General features: G+C 30.9%; 2 protein-coding genes across 3 annotated transcripts; one reads left to right on the top strand and one right to left on the bottom strand.

Moving 5' to 3' along the window:
- Positions 1 to 2920: 2920 nt before the first annotated feature.
- On the bottom strand, positions 2921 to 8592 carry LOC133311475 (uncharacterized). 2 transcript variants are annotated; one of them, XM_061512529.1, is made up of 6 exons: positions 8574 to 8592; positions 6880 to 7005; positions 4923 to 5068; positions 4349 to 4546; positions 3791 to 3850; positions 2925 to 3264 (listed from the first exon to the last, which is right to left on the bottom strand). In XM_061512529.1, the coding sequence occupies exons 2-6, from the start codon at positions 6998 to 7000 to the stop codon at positions 3121 to 3123; spliced, it is 669 nt and encodes a 222-aa protein (XP_061368513.1). In that variant the 5' UTR covers positions 7001 to 7005; positions 8574 to 8592; the 3' UTR covers positions 2925 to 3120. The 2 variants fall into 2 exon arrangements, with proteins under 2 accessions (XP_061368512.1, XP_061368513.1); XM_061512528.1 differs by lacking the exon at positions 8574 to 8592 and having other exon boundaries at positions 2921 to 3264; positions 6922 to 7001.
- A 10472-nt stretch (positions 8593 to 19064) lies between these two features.
- Positions 19065 to 19944, top strand: LOC133311484 (uncharacterized). The gene has a single exon (XM_061512543.1). The coding sequence runs from the start codon at positions 19146 to 19148 to the stop codon at positions 19701 to 19703; it is 558 nt and encodes a 185-aa protein (XP_061368527.1). The 5' UTR covers positions 19065 to 19145; the 3' UTR covers positions 19704 to 19944.

Here is a 19944-nt window from a genome sequence, read left to right as displayed (position 1 = left end):
TTTGACTTTTTTATTTAAATTCTATCATCTTTTTCGTTTGAGAGTTCAGGTGTAATATAATACATCTCTAATGATGTTTCTTTGTTGGTTGCATTCAGCGTGCTTTGTTTCTTTGTTGGTTTGTATATTTTATCTTGAAATAGATTTGTATTGTATTATCAACATAATTCTATTTAGAAAAAATTATTTTTTTAAGAAACAATACTAGTGAACATAAATGTTGTCATACACACCCCTAATCTCCATGTATTTTCAATTTCAAATTGTATAAACAAATTTTGTAGCATAAATGTTGATATAGGTAAGTTGTAAATTACCACGCTAAATAAATTTATGTTATTAGAATGGTGCGAGCAAATTCAAAATCCTTTGCAAGATATACTTTCACCATTAGATCAAATAACAAATGTAAATAGTGGGATGACACCGCATCTCAACCAAAAACATTAAGGTTATAGGTGTATGAATTTTTTGCACTTATATAATTCTCACTTAATCTATGTCTAACTAATATGAAACTTTATCATTACTCATACTTGAATGTTTATAACATATTTATATTAATGTGATAATCATTAGTAGCAATAAGATTCACATTTAACAACTTGCATGTATTTTACAATAGTAGCAATAAGATTCAAACCTATGAATCCTAATTCCTTCACCATTTAGCAAATCCTCATGCCTATAAGATCATGCATATATGCCTACGAAATATTTTGTTACCAGTTTTTAAAAAAGGACATTTTTTTAAATAATTTTTTCTAAAAGTTAAAGCTATGTATTTTACATTTTGATGTTAAAATTAATAAGTATTTTTTATATATAAAATTAATAAAAAAATATGTGATAATAATGGCGACAGTGGCTAGTGGGGTTGGGATAAAATCGAATTTATAAACAAATATTTAATTTTAGACTTGTGCTTTCTTTAAAGGGAAGAAATTTGACTTTAAAAATAGTATCATTTTAACTTTTATTTTAATTTTATTATTTTTAAACGTTGGTATTCAAACATATAAAATTACTCAAAAAATTATTTTTTGACTAAAAACAATTTTTCTAGGTACATGCCTACTCAATAACGTTATGGTTGAGAAGGTAGCTTGAAAGAGAATATGTTGTTTAACTTCTCTTCTCTTTATAAGCAGAAGTTAGACCAAACAGATTTTTACAAAAATTCTTATAATAAAAAAGGAACTTTTTTTTATAATGAAAAAAAGTTAATTTTTCTTAAGTTGTATCAGCTTATTTTTAATTTGAGTTTTTAAGTTAAAATTTTTATATAATCATCAAACAGAGCTTTATTTTTAAAGCTCTTTTTTTAATTTTAATTTTAATTTAAAAGTAGCTTTTAGTTAAAAAAAAAAAAGAAAAGGTGTCAAACTGGCTCTAGATATAATCACAAACAAGACCAAAAACCCCTTGCACGATGCTTGCTCTTTGGGTGATAGCCTCCCTTGATGATTAATTTTAAGTGGACTTGGGGACATGGCATTTTTGACTAGGGATAGCAATTTTCAACACAACCCAATTCACACGACACAAAAATTGTGTTCGGATCAACTCGTTTTTAAATTAGTGTCGTGTTCGGGTTGGCAAATAATGACCTAAAAAAATTCAAGTCGTGTCACATGTCAACCTGTGAATTCGTATTTAATTTTTCTACAGGTTATTCGTGTTGAGTCATAAACAAATCATGTGTTTTATCGTGTTATGTCGACTCGCATAATAAGTAACCCAATTTATGGTTGATAAGTTATCCATGTCGTGTCAACTCACATAATAACTGATACATTATGAGTTTATGGATTAACCAAATCCAACCATAAAGTTGATGAACAGTGACATTTTGATCACTGTTCCTAACTTAAATGCTGGAACCGGCCCAAATGAGGAAGGAAAACTAAATGCGGAAGACAAAACAATATCACATATCACTTGCAAGATCCTGGTTTCCAGGTTATTGTTCATCACATGTAAAGATTGCAGTTCTGCAACTTCAATATCATGCATATAAGTTGATTCTGTTCGAAGTTGTGCCACCACACACTCAGATTTTAACTAAATCGTTTTGTTACCTGAGGTCCATCAATTTTTGGTGGTGTAGAGTTATGGCCAAAAAAACACCACGAAAGGTCTCAAAAAGATTAGTAATACAAATCTTTTATTTGGAAGTGAGAAAGCAAATAAATTCGACTAAAATAAATGTATGAAATATGAAACAAGCTGCAGGGCATAACTTCGGAACTGCAAGACAGTGATATAGTGAAGGAAAAAAAGATTTGAAATTTTACTACAGTAATTGGAAATTAATACTGAAACAGGTAGCTAAAAACTGCTGTCAAAACAATAACCAGACACACATATTTGATACTGGTGTCAAATTTAAAGTTTGACACCTCATCTGAGAGCCGTTCGATCAAAAAAGATTAATGATGTCACATGCTTACAAATCAGAGTCGTTGATCTTTTTCGATCTAATGGCTATCAGATGAGGTGTCAAACTTTAAATTTGACATCGGTGTCAAAGGATCCTGCCCCATATATGTATATATGGAACGTGATCCTTTAACACCAGTATCAAATTAAAAAGTTTGACACTAGTAGTTGACCCATGTGGAGTCATATGAAGAGAAGAGAAGGGAAAAAAATATGTACCCCACACATTTTTATATATATATAAAAGATAAAATTATCTCCTATAACATGAAACGTTAATATCTCTCTCTTTATATATATACATATATGAAATAAGATCCTTTGACACTAGTGTCAAACTTTAAAATTTGATACCAAATCCTAACCGTTAATTTCCACCAATCAAGAGTTATCATTTATTTGAATTCAAACTTATTAATTTACTTTGGATGAACGGTATGTGTAAAATTCCAATCATGTATTGTCAAATAATTAAACAAGGTTGACTATCACAGATACTCCATAGGAAGTAACTTTTTAATATTGTGCCAACACATCATCAGATGATAGTATAAAAAACTTTACACTGATAGTGTATCAAATTTAAACACACTCTCAATATATATATGTATATATATATATATATAGCACCCTTAGCAACAAGTGCACTGTAAATCCGGTATAACTTTGTTCACATAATTAATAGACAGATAGAGAGGCTTTCTGGTCAACTACTGTCGAAAGCTTGCAGGCATGTAATGCAGTGCATATATCTGTTGTCTCCAGGAATTTCTCTGCACTGAGAAAAACCAAGGGTCCATACTGGAATACTAGCCTCTTGCACTGCAAACAATTTGGAAGATTAATAAAAAAACCCATGTCAATTGATGAAAAGAAAAAGCTTAATTACAAAAATAATGTTCTTGTGCACTTTCTATATAACACTGCAAAATTTCTCTTAGCTGAGCATGCGTATTTTCCTAGTTCATGACCTACACAATAAAATAGCCTATCCAGTTCCTATTATGGCTATTCTTGGGTCTGAAAATCCTTCCTTATAGTACCTGAAGATAATTGTAGTAGTAGAGTTTGTTTCTCCAAGTGGTGCAATGAGCATACAGTTATAAACTTTCACACTAGAGTCAATTATTGATGGCAAGGAGCCAGCTGAGTCCATGAAATTATCATTGCAAGGAAATTACTGGGGATCCAAGCATGATAATTTGGTTAATGGGATAAAACTTGAATTTTCATATTACTGAATTCGAATCTAGTGATAGATTCCATGCCACATGGTGTTTAAAGATGCAGAGTAACTCAATAAATAAGAGAGAAAAGAAAAAGCAGTAACTTCTCATACTCTTCTTACCTTATTTGCATACTTATCCACCGAATTGCACACCTTCAGTAGTGTCTCAATTATCTCTAGCTGACATTTTAAAATAAATGGTTAGCACTTTATTCAACAAAAGGTAACCAAAACCAAGTAGGGGCGGAACTAGGATTAAGACATTGGATGGGTCAAAACAAAGATAATAGAGGGCTTTTAAGAGAGCAAGGATGGAAGACATCAACATTTCACATGTCTTTCCCATTTACACTTGGATACATGTTTGCATTTCTATTAAAATATTGAGAATATATTTCATATACTGCACCCAATCATTATATTTCAATTCCTTTTCTATTTGGCTGCAAACCATAGGCTTTCTTAAATAAAAGAAAGTCTAATTTGCAATAAATTCTACATACAATCATTTTAAAGCTGTGTAAGTAATTGAAGTATGCAACACTGGTCAAAGTGTTCTGGTAGATGAAAGCTGAGTAGAACTAGAAAATATAGGAAAAAGTTTGCTCATATCAGGACACACAAAATAAAATTCCACATCAAGCTTCATTGGAGTAGCAGGAAGGTGAAATTATTTACCTCAGTGTCAGGATTTTTCAACTTAGCCAATAGCTCTGAAACAGTATCTTTGCAAAACTCACAGCTATGTTCTTGAACTTGTAAGGAAATACTTGCAATGTGCTGACAGAGGTTGACCTTGTTGCAGAAATCTCCAGGCTGAATTGAAGCAATTTCTACGAAGAAAAGAGGAGCATAATAGTCCACCAAAGTGATGCACTGCACAAATACAGAAGAAACAGTGATGAATTTATATAAGATCTGACGAGTTCTGATTCATCCACTTATTCACCCTTTAAAGTCCTAAGATATGCTGATGGTTGTTCAACTATTTTTTTAAACCACTCTAATTTTTTACAAGGTTCTCCAAAGTTGTTCATGGCACAACAAAACTGGGCTTTGTCATTCTGTCTATCAAAGTTAACACACATATATGCATCATCTGTGTAGGCCATCATCCATCAAGAGTGAAGAGGGTGCAAAACAAGTTGGTTAAACATTGGAGATCATAGAGGGAAATTAAAGTTGGTTTTTGCAACAACTGAGAACAACTACAGCATATAAACCAAAACATGAGGTTCAAAAGGTGACCAACCTGCTGCTTAAAAGAAAGAAGTTGAGAGCAAGTATTGCGAAGGATATCAATGATCTCATTCTGGGTCTTGTTTGCATTTAGATAATCAAGTGCCTTGGCAGTATATTCCTCACAAAGTGCACACACATCTGGTTTTCTGTTTATTTCTGCAATTTGAAGACAGGTCAACATCATGACTTACTCATGCCGCATTTGCATTTTGAACTATATTTAACAGAAACTTATTCTCGCAAGTAAAATTTTCAAGATTTGCACGAGATGTTCGGTCAATCCACATTTACTTAAGTGGACTGATGAAAACTAGTTAGCATTTCAAGTTGGCGCTTGCATTTTTGACAAACTGGAACCTTTAGTACTAAATTTAAGAAGTGTGTTTATGTTAAAATCCTTTCATTCATCCTTCACCTATACTATAGCATGTCCTCTGAAGGAAAAAGGCTATTGATAAGCTTGAAACTCAATAGTCAAGCTTAAAGACTGAAATGCCATATTGATGTTAGACCAGGTTCTCCATTCCCATCAAGGGTAGAGCTTCTGCAAATCAGTCAGCGCAATTCAATCGACAATGTTTGATGAAAATAGATGTTTCATAAAACCAGAAATAGAATCCAGACTAGGAGGAATACTAGGGTGACACACTTCACCCAAAAATAAAAAATACAATGTCAGAATAGATCTCAGCAACAAACTTATCAAACTGCTTGTATTCCAAAGCATGAGCTATTATCCAAATCTTCACGTGACATGATATATTTCCCATGTCTTATCCCCATCCTGTTTTTCTCATTGCTGTCACTAAAATTTATCCCAACTGTAAAGAACCAATTCAACCCAAAAGCTTAAACTGTTGGGTGAGGGTCTCTTTTTAATGGTTTATACTATTCTCTAACACGCTCCCTCACACGAGAGCCGACTGGACTTGAAGGGTGGACAATGCACAGGCTCACCTACCTGTACTAAGAAACTCCACAAGACTTAATTAATTATTAATTAAATGGAGGCGGTGAGGATCAACCCGTGACACCAAGGCTCTAATACCATGTAAAACGCCAATTCAACCCAAAAACTTAAGTTTTTTGGTTGAAATGGTTCTTTACACCAACAATTTCCTATATCATCAAGTGTCCTAAATCATAGATAGAGTATAGGAATCATCCATCTCTTAATTCCTATACATCATGAAGTAGGTGGACTTAAGAGGTCATATTATCAGTCGACTCATTCAAGACTAGTAGACCCCTATTTCGTCTATCTTGGATGGTTAACTTAAGGAGATTCTTATAAATTTATATAAGAGACCCACAACAATATTATTCCATCCCGTTTCTTTAGTCACTTCTATCATTTTAGTCTATCCTACCAAAAAATGACATAGTTTATAGGTCTAAACTATAAACCATAAACTTTCCACTCTATTCTTTAATTTAACTTGAGTAAATTGGAGTCAATTTCAAAACAATTTTTTTCCTACATTGATGGGTAAAATCTGAAAGTATACTTTTTCATCATTATTGTGAAGGAGGGGAACTAGCAGATATCATGTTACCGTTAGATTTGAGGGGGTTTATATAAGTTATATGGGTAAACTACAATAGTATATTACCTCAATACTCCATCCCATTCTTTTGGCACTTATCTCAGTTTAGATTATCCCACAAAATTGGTATACCTCAATAATTACAAACTTTAAACTTTCCAAGCCACCCTTTAATTCAATCTTAGCTTACTTTTGACAATTAACTGGTTGTCATTGCCAGCAACTTTTTTTTTCCATTGTTGATGGGTAAAATCTAAGAATAACATGCCACTCCTTAAAGTTTGCACATTGACCAATATTGATTAATAGATGGGAGATTGAAAATGTAATGTACAATACATGTCTCCATTCTATCTGTCTTCCTAAGAAGGATAATAAAATGTAAAGAAAGCCGAGAATGATATCAGTCAACAATGTTACCAGCAGTGCCAGAGTTTGCTGTATTAGTGTTCCAATGATCACGGTTTGCCAGTCCTCTTGCATCACAAGCCCAGGCAGCACCCAATAGAACAAGAAACAATAGTCCCATTCTTCCTTTCATGGTTCCTATAATTGGTAACAAAAAAAAAAGAAAAAAATTTCAACTTCTATTAAGGAAAAGATAGAAATTAATAAAAAAATGCAGGGCTATTATAAAGGGGAAAAAAAATTAAGACAGAGGTATGATATTCTTAACATGTATTAAATGAAATAAGAAAATGACTGAATGGGCATATCAAACTATGATACCATTTTGATAGAACAACATTATCAATTAACTACTATTTGTCTAGACACTTGTAAAAATATTTACCGTGTTGGAGTGTACATTTCTCAGTGCTAAACGCCATGGAAAAATAAAGTACATTATAATGTGCCGACCCAAGGGAGTGATTAAGATACAGCAAAGAAAATTAGACATCAACATCCTTTCCCCTTGTTGCTGATAATTAAATTATTTTTTTCTATCATAGGTTCAACCCTCAAAGGTGTACACAGAGAACCAGAAAAAGGCAGCCAGATAAATTTAGACCCCCCTCTCTCTCTCTATATAGGATATGATATTATACCTACTTTACCAACTTTTCTTAAACACTGTTAGATTACGATTTCAACCAACTTTCACTCTTCTTCTCTTCCCTTGATAGAAAAAGGATGAAAATTGGTTGAGATTCCTATATATATATATATATATATATATATATATATATATATATATATATTTTGTAAGTTACACTCTTGATTTTGGTATGTGGCATTAGATGCAAACTGGATCTAACGTTAAGATTGAGTGTTAGACTTTTTAGTATATAAATGGGGTAGGATCAAAGAATAACAAGTCTTACACCAAATTTTAACCGTTAATTTTTATGAATCAAACGGTGATAATTTATCGGAAATTAATAATTAATTAATAAATATGACCCCAAAAATTATAATCGTTGGATTCACGGAAATGAACGGCTAAAATTTGGTGTAACACTAATTATTTTTACACAGATATAAGTTGATCTTCTCTATATATATATATATATATATATATATATATATATATATATATATAGGGATAGGATCAACTTACACCAATGTAAGAATAATAAGTCTTACACCAAATGTTAACTGTTGATTTCCGTGCATCCAACGATTGAGATTTATTGGGAATTAAAAATTAATTAATTAATGAGACCTAATAAATCTTAACCGTTAGATGCAGAAAATCAATTCTTAATTGATTTGAATTATTCAAACCTAATTCATGCTGAGCTCCCCCCTCCCCCCAACCACCACAAAACCACACGCGAAAAGTAAAAATAAAAAATCCCGGTTCGAGAACAACTTTGTAAGCATGGATACACTATAACCTAATAGCTGAAACGTGAATAAAAAGCCAGAACTATGATGTCATCCAACAGATAACAGAAACTGAAGTAGTAACTGGACCAATTAAGATAACAACAGACAATAGTTGAGACCAACTGCATACACGATCAGGGAAAAAAAAAAAAAAGTAGTGGGGAGTGATTAATTTTGAGGATTAGTTGGTGGCAAGTACAAGAGAAAAGTTTAACAAATTTTCTGAGTGATTTTCCCTGGAAACAAACTAAACAAGAATAAAGAGAGGAATGAAAGATTACCTTTTTTGCGAAGATTGATGAGAAGAATGGAAGGGAAGGGAGATAAGATGGTAGTGATTCCTTTCCTAGGACTTGGAGTGTCGTGTTGGATGTGGTTAGGAATGGTTGGTTGGTCTTAGTTGGTTGGATTAATATGTTTCTTCAAACTTTGAAGCTGCAACTTCAGGAAACAAAGCTTCAGTGTGGGGAGCCCCATGGAGAGAGTTGTGTGTCTCACTCTTTATCATGACCTGTCAGAATCATGATAAGGTACACATTGAAGCGTACAGATTGAGGGGCTTGATTTTCTTCATAAGAGGGTGTAAAAGATTGTGTTAAAAGAAAATTTTATGAGAGAATGGAATATGTGCCAAAAAAAAAAGTGAAAAGGAATATCTTTAATCATCACATGAGGAGGAACACTTTCTCTTATCATAAGTTAATATCAGCAACAGTTTTTTGTTTTTACTTCAATGGCTCAACTAATTCTAATTTGATATTTTCTGCAATTTTAAATATGTATTGTATCTAACTACCAAAAAACAAAATATGTATTGTATCTTAAAAAAAAAATTAAAAATTTATAATTTATAGTTTTCTTGAGGAGTTATTCGATTAGTTGTATCTTTATGTGATTGGTTAATATTTTATAAAGTAACTGTCAATTAGTAAATTTGTGAATTAAGAGCGAGTTATTTTCTTTCCGAAGAGTTTGATGTTTGTTATTCTAAATGATACAAGTTATGTCATTCTAAGAGAGAAATAAACACAAGGAATGAAAATCATGAGGGAGAAAGTGAGTGGTTTTTTTTTAATTTAAATTTTAAATAAAAAAATTTTATTGTGTCTATCTCTCTCTTGAAATGACATAATTTTAAGTCATTTAAAATAACAAATACTTTTTCCTTAAAAGAAACATCGTTTTTCTTATATGGAAAAAATAATTTTAACTCGTATAATCACATGAAAATGAATGAATGGATCCATGAAAAGAGAAAAAAAATGGATTTTACCTACTTTAAATGAATACAGGAGATAAAATTATTTTTATGAGAAGTATTAATCACTTCTTTAAATTTGTTTATATTTTTGAATAAAAAATTCATCTAAGCTTTTATGAATTTTTTTTATGGAAAATACTTTGAAATGAAAATCATTATTAAAATGAATTATAACAATTTGGGGTATATATTTTGGGGAATGCGACTCTTATTTTATATTAGAGTAGTTCTTCCATGCTATAGAGAGAAGTTAGGTGGGGCCTATTATTAAAGAGTAAAATAAAAAGGGAAAAGTTTACCAATGGTTTACTCCAGAATTACTTACGTCCCTGTAATTTTTTTTATCACATATATTTATGTGGTTTGCAAAATGATATGTTTTTTTATCAAATGCCCTTATGGTTTTTTACTTTTTATAAACACAGGGGACATATGTGATAAAAAAAAACCCACAGACACATAAGTGATTCTAAAGCAAACCACAAGGACGTTGATGAATTTTTCCCAATAAAAAAAAGATGGATGAGATTTTTGAAGTGAGAGAATATGAGATAACTATCTCATGTTAAATAAGAGTAATATTTCTCATATTTTTATTCATTATTTGTTATAAAATTATAACAAAATTTAAAAGGTATACAAATGTGGGGGCAATTTGGGGTAATATATAAGCCCCCAAATTATGTTTATAAGTTTTTGATTTTCATTACTTATTAAAAATCATTAAAAATGAAATATATACCCTTTTAAAAATAAAAATGAAATACATAACCCCCCAAATTATTAAAATGAATAAAATATAATTGTTATCAAATCTATAAAAAAAAATATGATGGTAGGAGTTAGCTATGATGCACAGACACGGACACGGGATACAACACGACACGCTGACACGTTAATTCTAAAAAATGTCATATTTCGACACGTTGGGACACATTTTGATATTAAATAAAAAATTTAATATATATAATATAATTTATATTTAATACATATAAGAGTCCATAATAAGTCATATAACCAATCAAATATTTAAATTTCATAACAGAAAAAAATTAATTTATAAATTTTTTTTTTATATTTAGTTAATAAAATAAAATTAAGATTTTTTTTAAAAAAAAACATGTCAGAGAGTTGACCGCATGTCTCCAAATATTGATCACGTGTCGAATATGTATCCGAGCGTGTTCGTGTCGAACACGTGTGTCCGACACGCAAATTTTCCAATTTGGAGCGTGTGTGTGCTTTCCAGGGAGTTAGGACTAATAGGTTTTTTCTATGAAGCCATATTGAGAACTAGAGAGTCTATCCTTTTCAATTGATAATATATTAGAAAAAAATGTACGTACATATAATTTGGAGACTACATATTTTTATAATCAATAATATTCAGTATATACCCTTTTATGAATTATAACAATTTTTATTTTTTTATTTCTATTTTTGAGCATCATAAAATTATGAATAAACCTATTGATGTATGCATATTACAAAATTTATATTAAATGAGATGTTCAATTGTAATAACTTAATCCTTATATATTAATTTAGATAGTAGAATAATATGGGGCAAATCAATTTATATCAGTATAAAAAATATTATTCTTGAACCCAATCTTAATCATTGATCTTATATGTAAGGCTCACATAATTAATAAATGAGTATGGTTACATACAAATGAGATCAACTATAAAATTAAATATAACACTTACGCATTTATATAAATATATGTATATCGATATATTAAATAGATATTTAACAATCTCGTACTTGAATTACATATATCCTTATATAATCATGCATTGCAAAATAATCATATGAGCTCAATACCTTTACCAAATATCATTTGGTCCATCAAGCATATTAACATAGGATCAAACTAACCTTTATATAATATACCAAAAAAAATAACCTTTATATTTATTGTATATTTAAAATGACTGACTTAAAAAACTTATTATTTTTTCTTTATGATTTTAAGATTAAATGTTAACAAATAAAAAAAATTAAATTCATATCCCAGTACATAAGTGTATCATGCTAAATTAGAATTTAAACACACGTTTAAATATTATGCCTTTAACAAATAATTTAAGGAAATATAATTTTTTATGTTACATGAGAAAAAATTATCTCATATAATACACCAAAAAAATAAATATGACCCATTAAGAAAAATAAATAAATAAATAAAACTTATTTTTTATGTATGAATGAGATAAAATTATCTCATATCGCATGAGACACTTTATTTCCATAATTTAAACATATACTATTTTTTTTTTTAAATAACTCGTGCATTACACATAATACTAACTAGTTTAAAAATATTTAGTACATACAATTGTAAAAGCAAACAAACGTATGAAACTTCGTGCCAAAAAAAAAAAGCAAACAGCAGTGGTGGAGTGACCAATCACCATTCACCATTCACCAAAAGGAAACTTCGTGCAATCTGACGAAAGTATGGAACTGGAGGATCCAAAGGTGAATAGACATTCTAGCAAACATGGTCCCTTGGGGTGTTTGGTACTGGAGAAATTTTTATTTGTCCGGGAATCTCAATTTTCAAAAATATGATTTTTACATTCAGTTTACGATAATATTCGAAAATTTAAAATTTAAAAAAATTCAGTTTCCCAGAAATCCGGTCAAATACCGCGTACCAAACGCCCTTAGTGCAAAACGCCCTTCTCAATTACCTTGACAAATTGGCGAATTTTATTTTATTTTATTTTTGAAAAAAATATTTGTACTCTTAAAAATGATTATTTCAGCTAAAATTAATATTTTTATTTAAATTTTAAATTAAAAAAGTTACTTCTTCTCCCATAAATTTTATTGTTATATATTTTTTTCATTTAAAAACACATAATTTTATATCCTTTAAAAATATAAACGTCAATTTTTTTTTTCCTTGAAAAAAAGGTGAATGTTTTTCATGCTTTCTTCATATTTTTTACTCTAGTCACCTTTCACAAGTGTCATGCTAGCAGATTCTAGTATCTAATAAATAGAAATCTGTCATGGCTTCAATTTCCAAATATATTTTGTTTTTTGGGTTCATTCCAAATGGATTACAACACAAAAGAAATGATGGTGATTGAGGGTGGGAAATGGCATGACAAGTAAGATAAAAAAAATAAAACTTAGGAATGGGAAAAACAAAAATACACATATTATTAATGACTAATATTTAATTCAAAGGATTCCACACCAAAAAATAAAATAAAATTCAAAGGATTAGTTGATTTGAGAAAATATAAAAAAGTTATTGTATGGGAGGTTTTGATTGCAAGATATAATTTTCCTTTCGTTGGTGCGTTGCAAAATTTAATTTTGAGCAGCACTTCTTTGTTGGTACATTGCAAGATTTAATTTTCAACATATATATAATAGTTTTTTTATCAGCTAATAGCACTCCTACGCCGCGTTATTATGAGAATCGCAAATTGTGTACTGTAGATTCATAGGAGCCAATTAAGGAAAATTGAAGGGAAGTACACAATATTAGCGTTGAGGGGAAGCGCACATTACGCTACTGTTGAAATTATATTTATATGTGATTCAAAATAAAAAATTATATTAATATCATTGCTATTCTATACGTGTAATTTAATAAGTTTTCATTTCTGTATTAATTGTGTATCCATGAGCTGAGTGGGTCTTTTTCTCTCTTCACAAATTCATGAATTTTTTATTTTATATTTTCCTACTTTATTTGAAATATAATTTTTCTATATTTATATTTAGAGGTAAGTTATACTTACAACTTTATTTTGCAACCTCTTACAACCATATCTTAACACCGTTGATTTCCGTCAATCAACAGTTATGATTTTCACAAATTAAACTCATTAATTAATTATTAATTCACAATAAATGATAACCATTAATTGACAGAAATCAACGATATTAAGATATGGTTGTAAGAGGTTGTAAAAAAAAGATTATAAGTATAACCTTTTTCTTATATTTAAGTAAAAAACTGTTAAGAGATGCCAATATCTTTAAAAAAGCAAGAGTAGCATACAAACCTCCTTAACGGGGCAGGTGGAGCTTTGATTTTAAAAGTTTAAGTTTTTATTTAAATGTGTCAGTCTATCATATTCGGTTATCTATTATGAATATAATCATTGGCGGGTGGCTTAATTTATTTACAAAAAATAAAAATTTATTTTAGCCTGTTAAAAAAACCAAAATAATAAAAATTTATCCAAGCAGAATATACAATCAACAGTACTAATAATTTCATAAAAATTTATAAATTCAATGCATATCCAAACAAGATAATATAAAACAAAATCATTCAAAAAGTCTGTTTAACCAATAAAATGAGGTAAAATGGGTCGAGGAGAGAGATGACTATTATGAATAATATAAAAAATATAAAATAAAAAAAGTTAATATACTAGGTCAACCTAAGAGACTTTAATGCCGGACTATAAGATTGGAGCTGAGCCTTTTTATTAAACGAGATTTTATACAAGTCCAAACTTAATTCCAACAATTAAATTTTAGACATATAAATTCAAGCATTTAGTAGCTGGGTTAAAGGTTTACCACCCCTAAACCTCCCCTTTACTTATTTATGGGTTTTATAAGAGTTATGTTGTAGGAAAAGTGATTGTGTAATGTTATAGAGATTCGTTTTGCGTGCCTTAATTTTTATTTATTTTTTTGTTTTAAAAAATATGGACCCCACAAAATATTGTGAGTGTAGGAAAGTTTGTTATGTTATGTTAAAGGATAAAACGAAAACCCTTTATTTATTAAGTAAAACTGACACATTAGTACATTACTATATTTTGAAGTGCTTGCTAATGTTTAGGCCATTGCCGTGCTAGAGTGAAACTTGTCTATTGAATTTGAGAAGGCCGAGAAACACTCAATTCAAAAAATTATAGGCCCAAAATCATGATGACCATGGGCCTTGCACACTGTCTCTGTAGTGGGTCTAAGAATTAAGTAAATATTCTCACACAAGATAAACTTTTAAAAAAAAAAAGCTTTTATATCAGATTATTTGAGTATTTTTAAATAACAATTTAATTCTAAGAGAGTTGACTTTTTTTTTTAAGAAAAAAAAACATACCATCAGAATTGTGTTAATTAAGCGAAAGAACGAACTTGGAAGAGAAGTAACTGAATAATTGTGGCAAACTGACGTAAGTACGGAGCATCGTGACTTGACACTTCGAAGGAATGATGTGAGCTTAGAGATAAGATATGATATAATTAAAAGTGGCATGAAACTTGTAATTAGGATATACATTGAAACCGCATGAATTAAAATGAGTTGATGGAATGTACGCGTCATGCATACGCGCACGAGTTTATCCTCGTTAAGTCACACTCCGCTGCATACCGGCACATGTTACTCTTTTTTTTTTTTTTTGATAACAACATGTTACTCTTTTAGGGAGTGATTTTGTATGAAAACTTTTATTTATATTAAGGGGTTTGCATTTATCATTTAACATGACACAACAAAGTTTCTTACACACACAATATTTTGTGGGGTTCACACTTTTTGAAACAAACAAACAAAAAAAACTACGGCACGCAAAATGAATCTCTATAACATTACACAATTATTTTTCCTACAACATAACTCTTATAAAACTCTTAGATTAATTATTAAAATTCTTTTAATAAAAAAGAATTAACCATTAAATGATTCATCTTTAATTTAAGAGAATATCAAAGTTAAGGTAAACATTCCAAGCTAAACGTACTCCTTTTACAAAGATTCTACACGCAGATTAAAACGTACTCATGATTTTATGCTTGGTTAAATTATATTATTTTTGGATACTTTTTGCTAAATTCTGTTAATATGTTATGACCTTATAGTATTTGGTGTTTTGATGAGATCACGTGTCTTTAGGGTTGGCAAAAAATGAGTCAACTCGTCAGGTTGACTCGTAACTCGTTAAAAATAAATCGGGTGGGATTGACAAAAATGAGCTGCCAACCCGACCCAAGTCAGCTCGCAAAAAAATGAGCCAATCCACGGGTCAAACGGGCCAGCTCGAGGGTTGAATTTTTTTTATATATATATAAAATATAATATAATATACAAAAATAGACAAAACTCACACATGTTGTTATCATCTTTCTTCTTTCTCTAAACCTAAGTCTCTAATCTTCTCACATTCCTGCCATTTTTATATTGTTAGGTTGTGCTGGCTCTGATTGGTTCAAATATCTTACTCACTTGATAACAAGTGGTTCTGATTGTTTCTTCATATTGGTGCAAATTTGTTGTGTTGAAAATTCGAAAATAAAATACTTTGCTTTTATTTCTCATTTTGTAACCCTTTGTTTAAGCTGATGGAAGCTACATAACTGGTGCATTAATACTACAGACAAGGAAGCACGGACACTTGTAAAAACAGGGAGAGTCGTGTCCGACACGCTCCGACACGGCGACACGTTCCGACACGGTGTCGGACACGCGGTCAACTTTTTCCGACACATTGACCATTCCGACATGCGAATTTAACCGTGTCCGACATGGTCAAATGGTATTTTCGTAATTTTTTTAATTTTTTTTTAAATTAATTTTTTTTAAAAATATAATATATTAATAAAGCTTCCACCTGATCATATCAATTTTATTTTTTTTGTCTTTTTCCCCCTTAAGTAGATAAGAGATCATCTCAGCATCATTGTTGTCAATTCCTATCACGCTCTTGTTGTATCTCCTTCTCTCTGATCTCTCTCTAATATGATTTGATCTCTCTATCTGATATTATATATCTCTCATCCCAGTTCTTATTTTTTTTATTAAAGCTTTCATCTTTATAACGTGTTGTTGGGTATTATTAATTTAGTTTCATTTTTTGTTAAATTATTAAATATTATTTAATATTAAAACGTGTCCCAACGTGTCGAAATCCATAATTTTTTAGAATTGACGTGTCGGAGTGTCGTGTCGTGTCACGTGTCGTATCGGTGCTACATAGATTACAAATTCATTTAAATAGGCTGAAAATGAGCCAACTCGCGAGCAATTATCGAGCCAACCCGCGGGCTATTTTTTCAAGCCAATCCACTAGTCATATTTTTGAGCTAACCCGCGAGCCAACTCTAACCCGACTCAGGTCGGATTGGGTTGGGTTTTCTGACTTTTTTTTTGTGTCAACCCTAACTCCGTTAATTTTTTTCAGGTTGTATGCGGATCGGGTCGGGTCGAGTCGGATTGGTCAGTTTTGCCAACCCTACATGTCCTTTTATCTGCACTTTTTAGTTGTAGTTAAGATTAATAAAACAAAACTTAATTTTAATAACAAAAACTATAGTTCAGACTGAAACAAAATAAGAAGTATTTGAAAGTATGTAATATTAATAATTTTCTTTTACGTTTAATTAAATAATAATGTTATTATGAGGAAAAAATTATGTACAAATGAAGAATTTCCCTTTATAATAGTGACTTAAGTGATGTCTTTAATTTGGCTTCCAACTAATTTCCGATTTAGGGAAGTATCTTGGGGTTCCAATGGGAGTCTATGCATCGAAGGGAATCATCACCAAATAGTTAAATTGCAAATTTGCAATCCATCACAATAAGTAATCTCACATTATATCTCAATTCAAAATATTAAGATATTAAATTTATAGATTTTCATTTAAATGATTCTCACTTAATTCTTTTTTAACCAATATGATAATTCACTGCTTGGATTCCCAAGATTTATCTATTGCCAATCATAATTTGAGATTAGTTCATGACAAATTAAGAATACAATGATATTATTGAAAATTGTTATGTTTCTTGTTATGAGAAGGAAAGAGATTTGAAGTGATGGTTTCTTAAATCCTTACTCATTATATAAACTTCAGCTAGCTTATGACATTCACACACACATATCTACTTCTATGAAACCTATACAGATTATCATGTCGTACTAGCTGCCCTTACCTTAAATAACACGTACACAAAGCCACTGCAGTCCACTCATGTTTCTATCATAAATGTTGGAGATGGACCACAGGTAGGTGATCTTCTCTCTAATTCATTTAGTTCAGTCCCATTGATAATCATGATTCACAACCATGCATGGTCTATTATCAAAATCTTTGAGATATTAAAAAAACCACCCATATGGCCCATATATTTATTAGTTTCTTCAGTCTTCATAAATTGCGTAAATTCCTGGAACCTGCATGTGCGAGTAGCTCGTAATACGAGAAAAATAATAAATTTCAATACGAGAGGAAAGTGTATATCCCTTAAGGTGGCACGTGTGACCCATGTTAGCTCAGAGTTTGACTGCTAGCAAGAATAGAGGATCCACAGCCGTAAATTTAGCATGTCCTTTGGGTATATCATGCCACATCAAGCAATTAATGTCTCTATATATAACTATGTAAGAAGGCTCTCATGTGGGACCCAATCCAAATTTGAGTTTAAATTTATTTATTTATTCTTGCATAAGGAGCACAATTAACCACCAATGTTATAAAAACATGGATAAGTGGATTATTGATTTAATCAATAGGTCATCGGTTGAATCATTATATTTGAATTTATAAAGAAATATGTAATAAATATTATGATTGTGATAAAATATCTCAAATAATTGTTATCTCTTATGTCATATTATGTTACCTAGGTTCGAATCCTGACAGTCGATTTAATCTGGAAGTCGATTTAATCATTAAATTGGTCCGGATTTTCACCGATTCGTTATCGATTCACATGCATATACGATCCATTCATTGGACAGACAGGTTAGACAGTGGTAGAGCCACGTTGGTGCGAGTAGGTACATTTGCACTGACTAATTTAACCACGTTTCAAGTGTATCTAAATAAACGTGGCAAATCATATTTCAATTTTTTTGAAAATTAGCCACGTTTTAGACGTAGCTATATAACTGTAACTATTTTGGTACTAGCTGAAAATTTTGACACTGGCTAAAATATTTTGATGGCTCCGCCACTGCAATTAGGGATTCCATTTTTGGGCCAACCGGTTGAACCGCATGTCAATCTCATTTTCACAACAATGCAATTAACCCATAATCGGACCATTATGTTGTGTGCCTAATAAAGATCGATTCCACCATATTTCTTAAATGTGATGGAATGTTATAGTGAATCTTTGTCATTAAAAAAGTTAGGCTTTTTAAATAATGTAGTGATAATTAAACTTGTTTTTAATAATTTAGCAGTATGTGATTGGATAATAATATGAAATTTTTACAATTAAGACAGTTAAACAAAAATAAATCATTCAAATTAAGGCTTACCTTCAACTGAATTGAACTACTTGCTCAATAAGCACAAAATTATAGACACAAATTTAGCTAAGCATACAATAAAATAAGCAAAGGGAAATGGTCAAAAACCATTAGGTGCAGAAACTAGGAACCTTTGTCATTTAAACAATGAGTTATAATACCAATTGCTGTCAATAATCGAGTAATTGCATATAAAAAGATATGCAAGTGATGACTTCATTCATTTGTATGCGACACTACTATTTAAATCAAGACCAGAAGTCCAAACCTCCTCTATCTTCTTCTCTGCAAACCCATTAAGATTCAGAACTGAAACAAAGTATAAAAATTCTTATCAAAGATGTTTAGTGCCAAAACTGAGCCTCCCCAGAAGAATCATGTCCTTCAAATTAAGCAAGATGACAAGTTCTTTAGCAGGCTTCTTTCAAAGGAAAGTTCAATGTCCAAACCATCTTTCAGAATGGCTGTTGCTGTCCCTTTTGTGTGGGAATCTCAACCTGGTACACCCAAGTACACATTCTCTGAGGACACTCTCCCTCCTCTAACACCTCCACCTTCCTATTATCTTAACACCATGAAGAAAAAGCCAGTGAAAAAGTGCTCAAGATCCAATCTTTTGTTGGCACTGTTCCCAAAACTAAATCTCAAGAAAACAATCATGACACCCTCTTCATCTTCCTCTTTTTCATCCCCTTCCTCTTCTTCATGGTCATCCTCAGATTCATCCAAAGTTGCCCCAGTGGGGAAGCTTGGAAGGAGGCGTTTCCTAAGCTATGGTTCATCTTTTGATTTCAGGGGAGATGATGAAGAAGAAGAAGAAGGTGCTAGTTCACCCACTTCAACACTGTGCTTTGGCATTCCTCGTTATAACATCACTAAGGCTAACAAAGGGAGGTAATTAAGCCTTGTCACAGTACTCTAGAGACTGATCTGGCATGGCCAAGGTTCTTCCACTTAGAGTTTGTGTGTAAATCTTATTTAGTTTTTTGCTCTTCATGTTTAAGATGGCAACCAATTTTCTAGGATAGTGTTGGTCTTGAGTTTGTTGCTCTCAAATAATAGTTCTGCATCTAAGGTGTATCTTAAACATATTATGCAGTCAAAACCGTCATATATTGTTCCTCTTTGCATTTAGAATG

This window comes from Gastrolobium bilobum, unplaced genomic scaffold (assembly GCF_033153095.1).
Source record: "Gastrolobium bilobum isolate Gb01-03AN ecotype WA unplaced genomic scaffold, APGP_CSIRO_Gbil_v1 utg10537, whole genome shotgun sequence".
NCBI classification, from domain to species: Eukaryota; Viridiplantae; Streptophyta; class Magnoliopsida; order Fabales; family Fabaceae; genus Gastrolobium; species Gastrolobium bilobum.
The sequence above is the reverse complement of the archived record's forward strand: the minus strand, read 5'-3'. Positions and strand labels throughout refer to the sequence as shown.

Excerpts from the sequence above, each read along its gene's own strand:
- LOC133311475 (XM_061512529.1), bottom strand. The coding sequence starts at position 7,000 with ATGAAAGGAAGAATGGGACTATTGTTTCTTGTTCTATTGGGTGCTGCC. Across the intron at positions 5,069-6,879 it reads AGCAAACTCTGGCACTGCTG|AAATAAACAGAAAACCAGAT; the intron begins GTAACATTGTTG and ends TTCAAATTGCAG. Across the intron at positions 3,851-4,348 it reads TGAAAAATCCTGACACTGAG|CTAGAGATAATTGAGACACT; the intron begins GTAAATAATTTC and ends TTAAAATGTCAG.
- LOC133311484 (XM_061512543.1), top strand. The coding sequence starts at position 19,146 with ATGTTTAGTGCCAAAACTGAGCCTCCCCAGAAGAATCATGTCCTTCAA.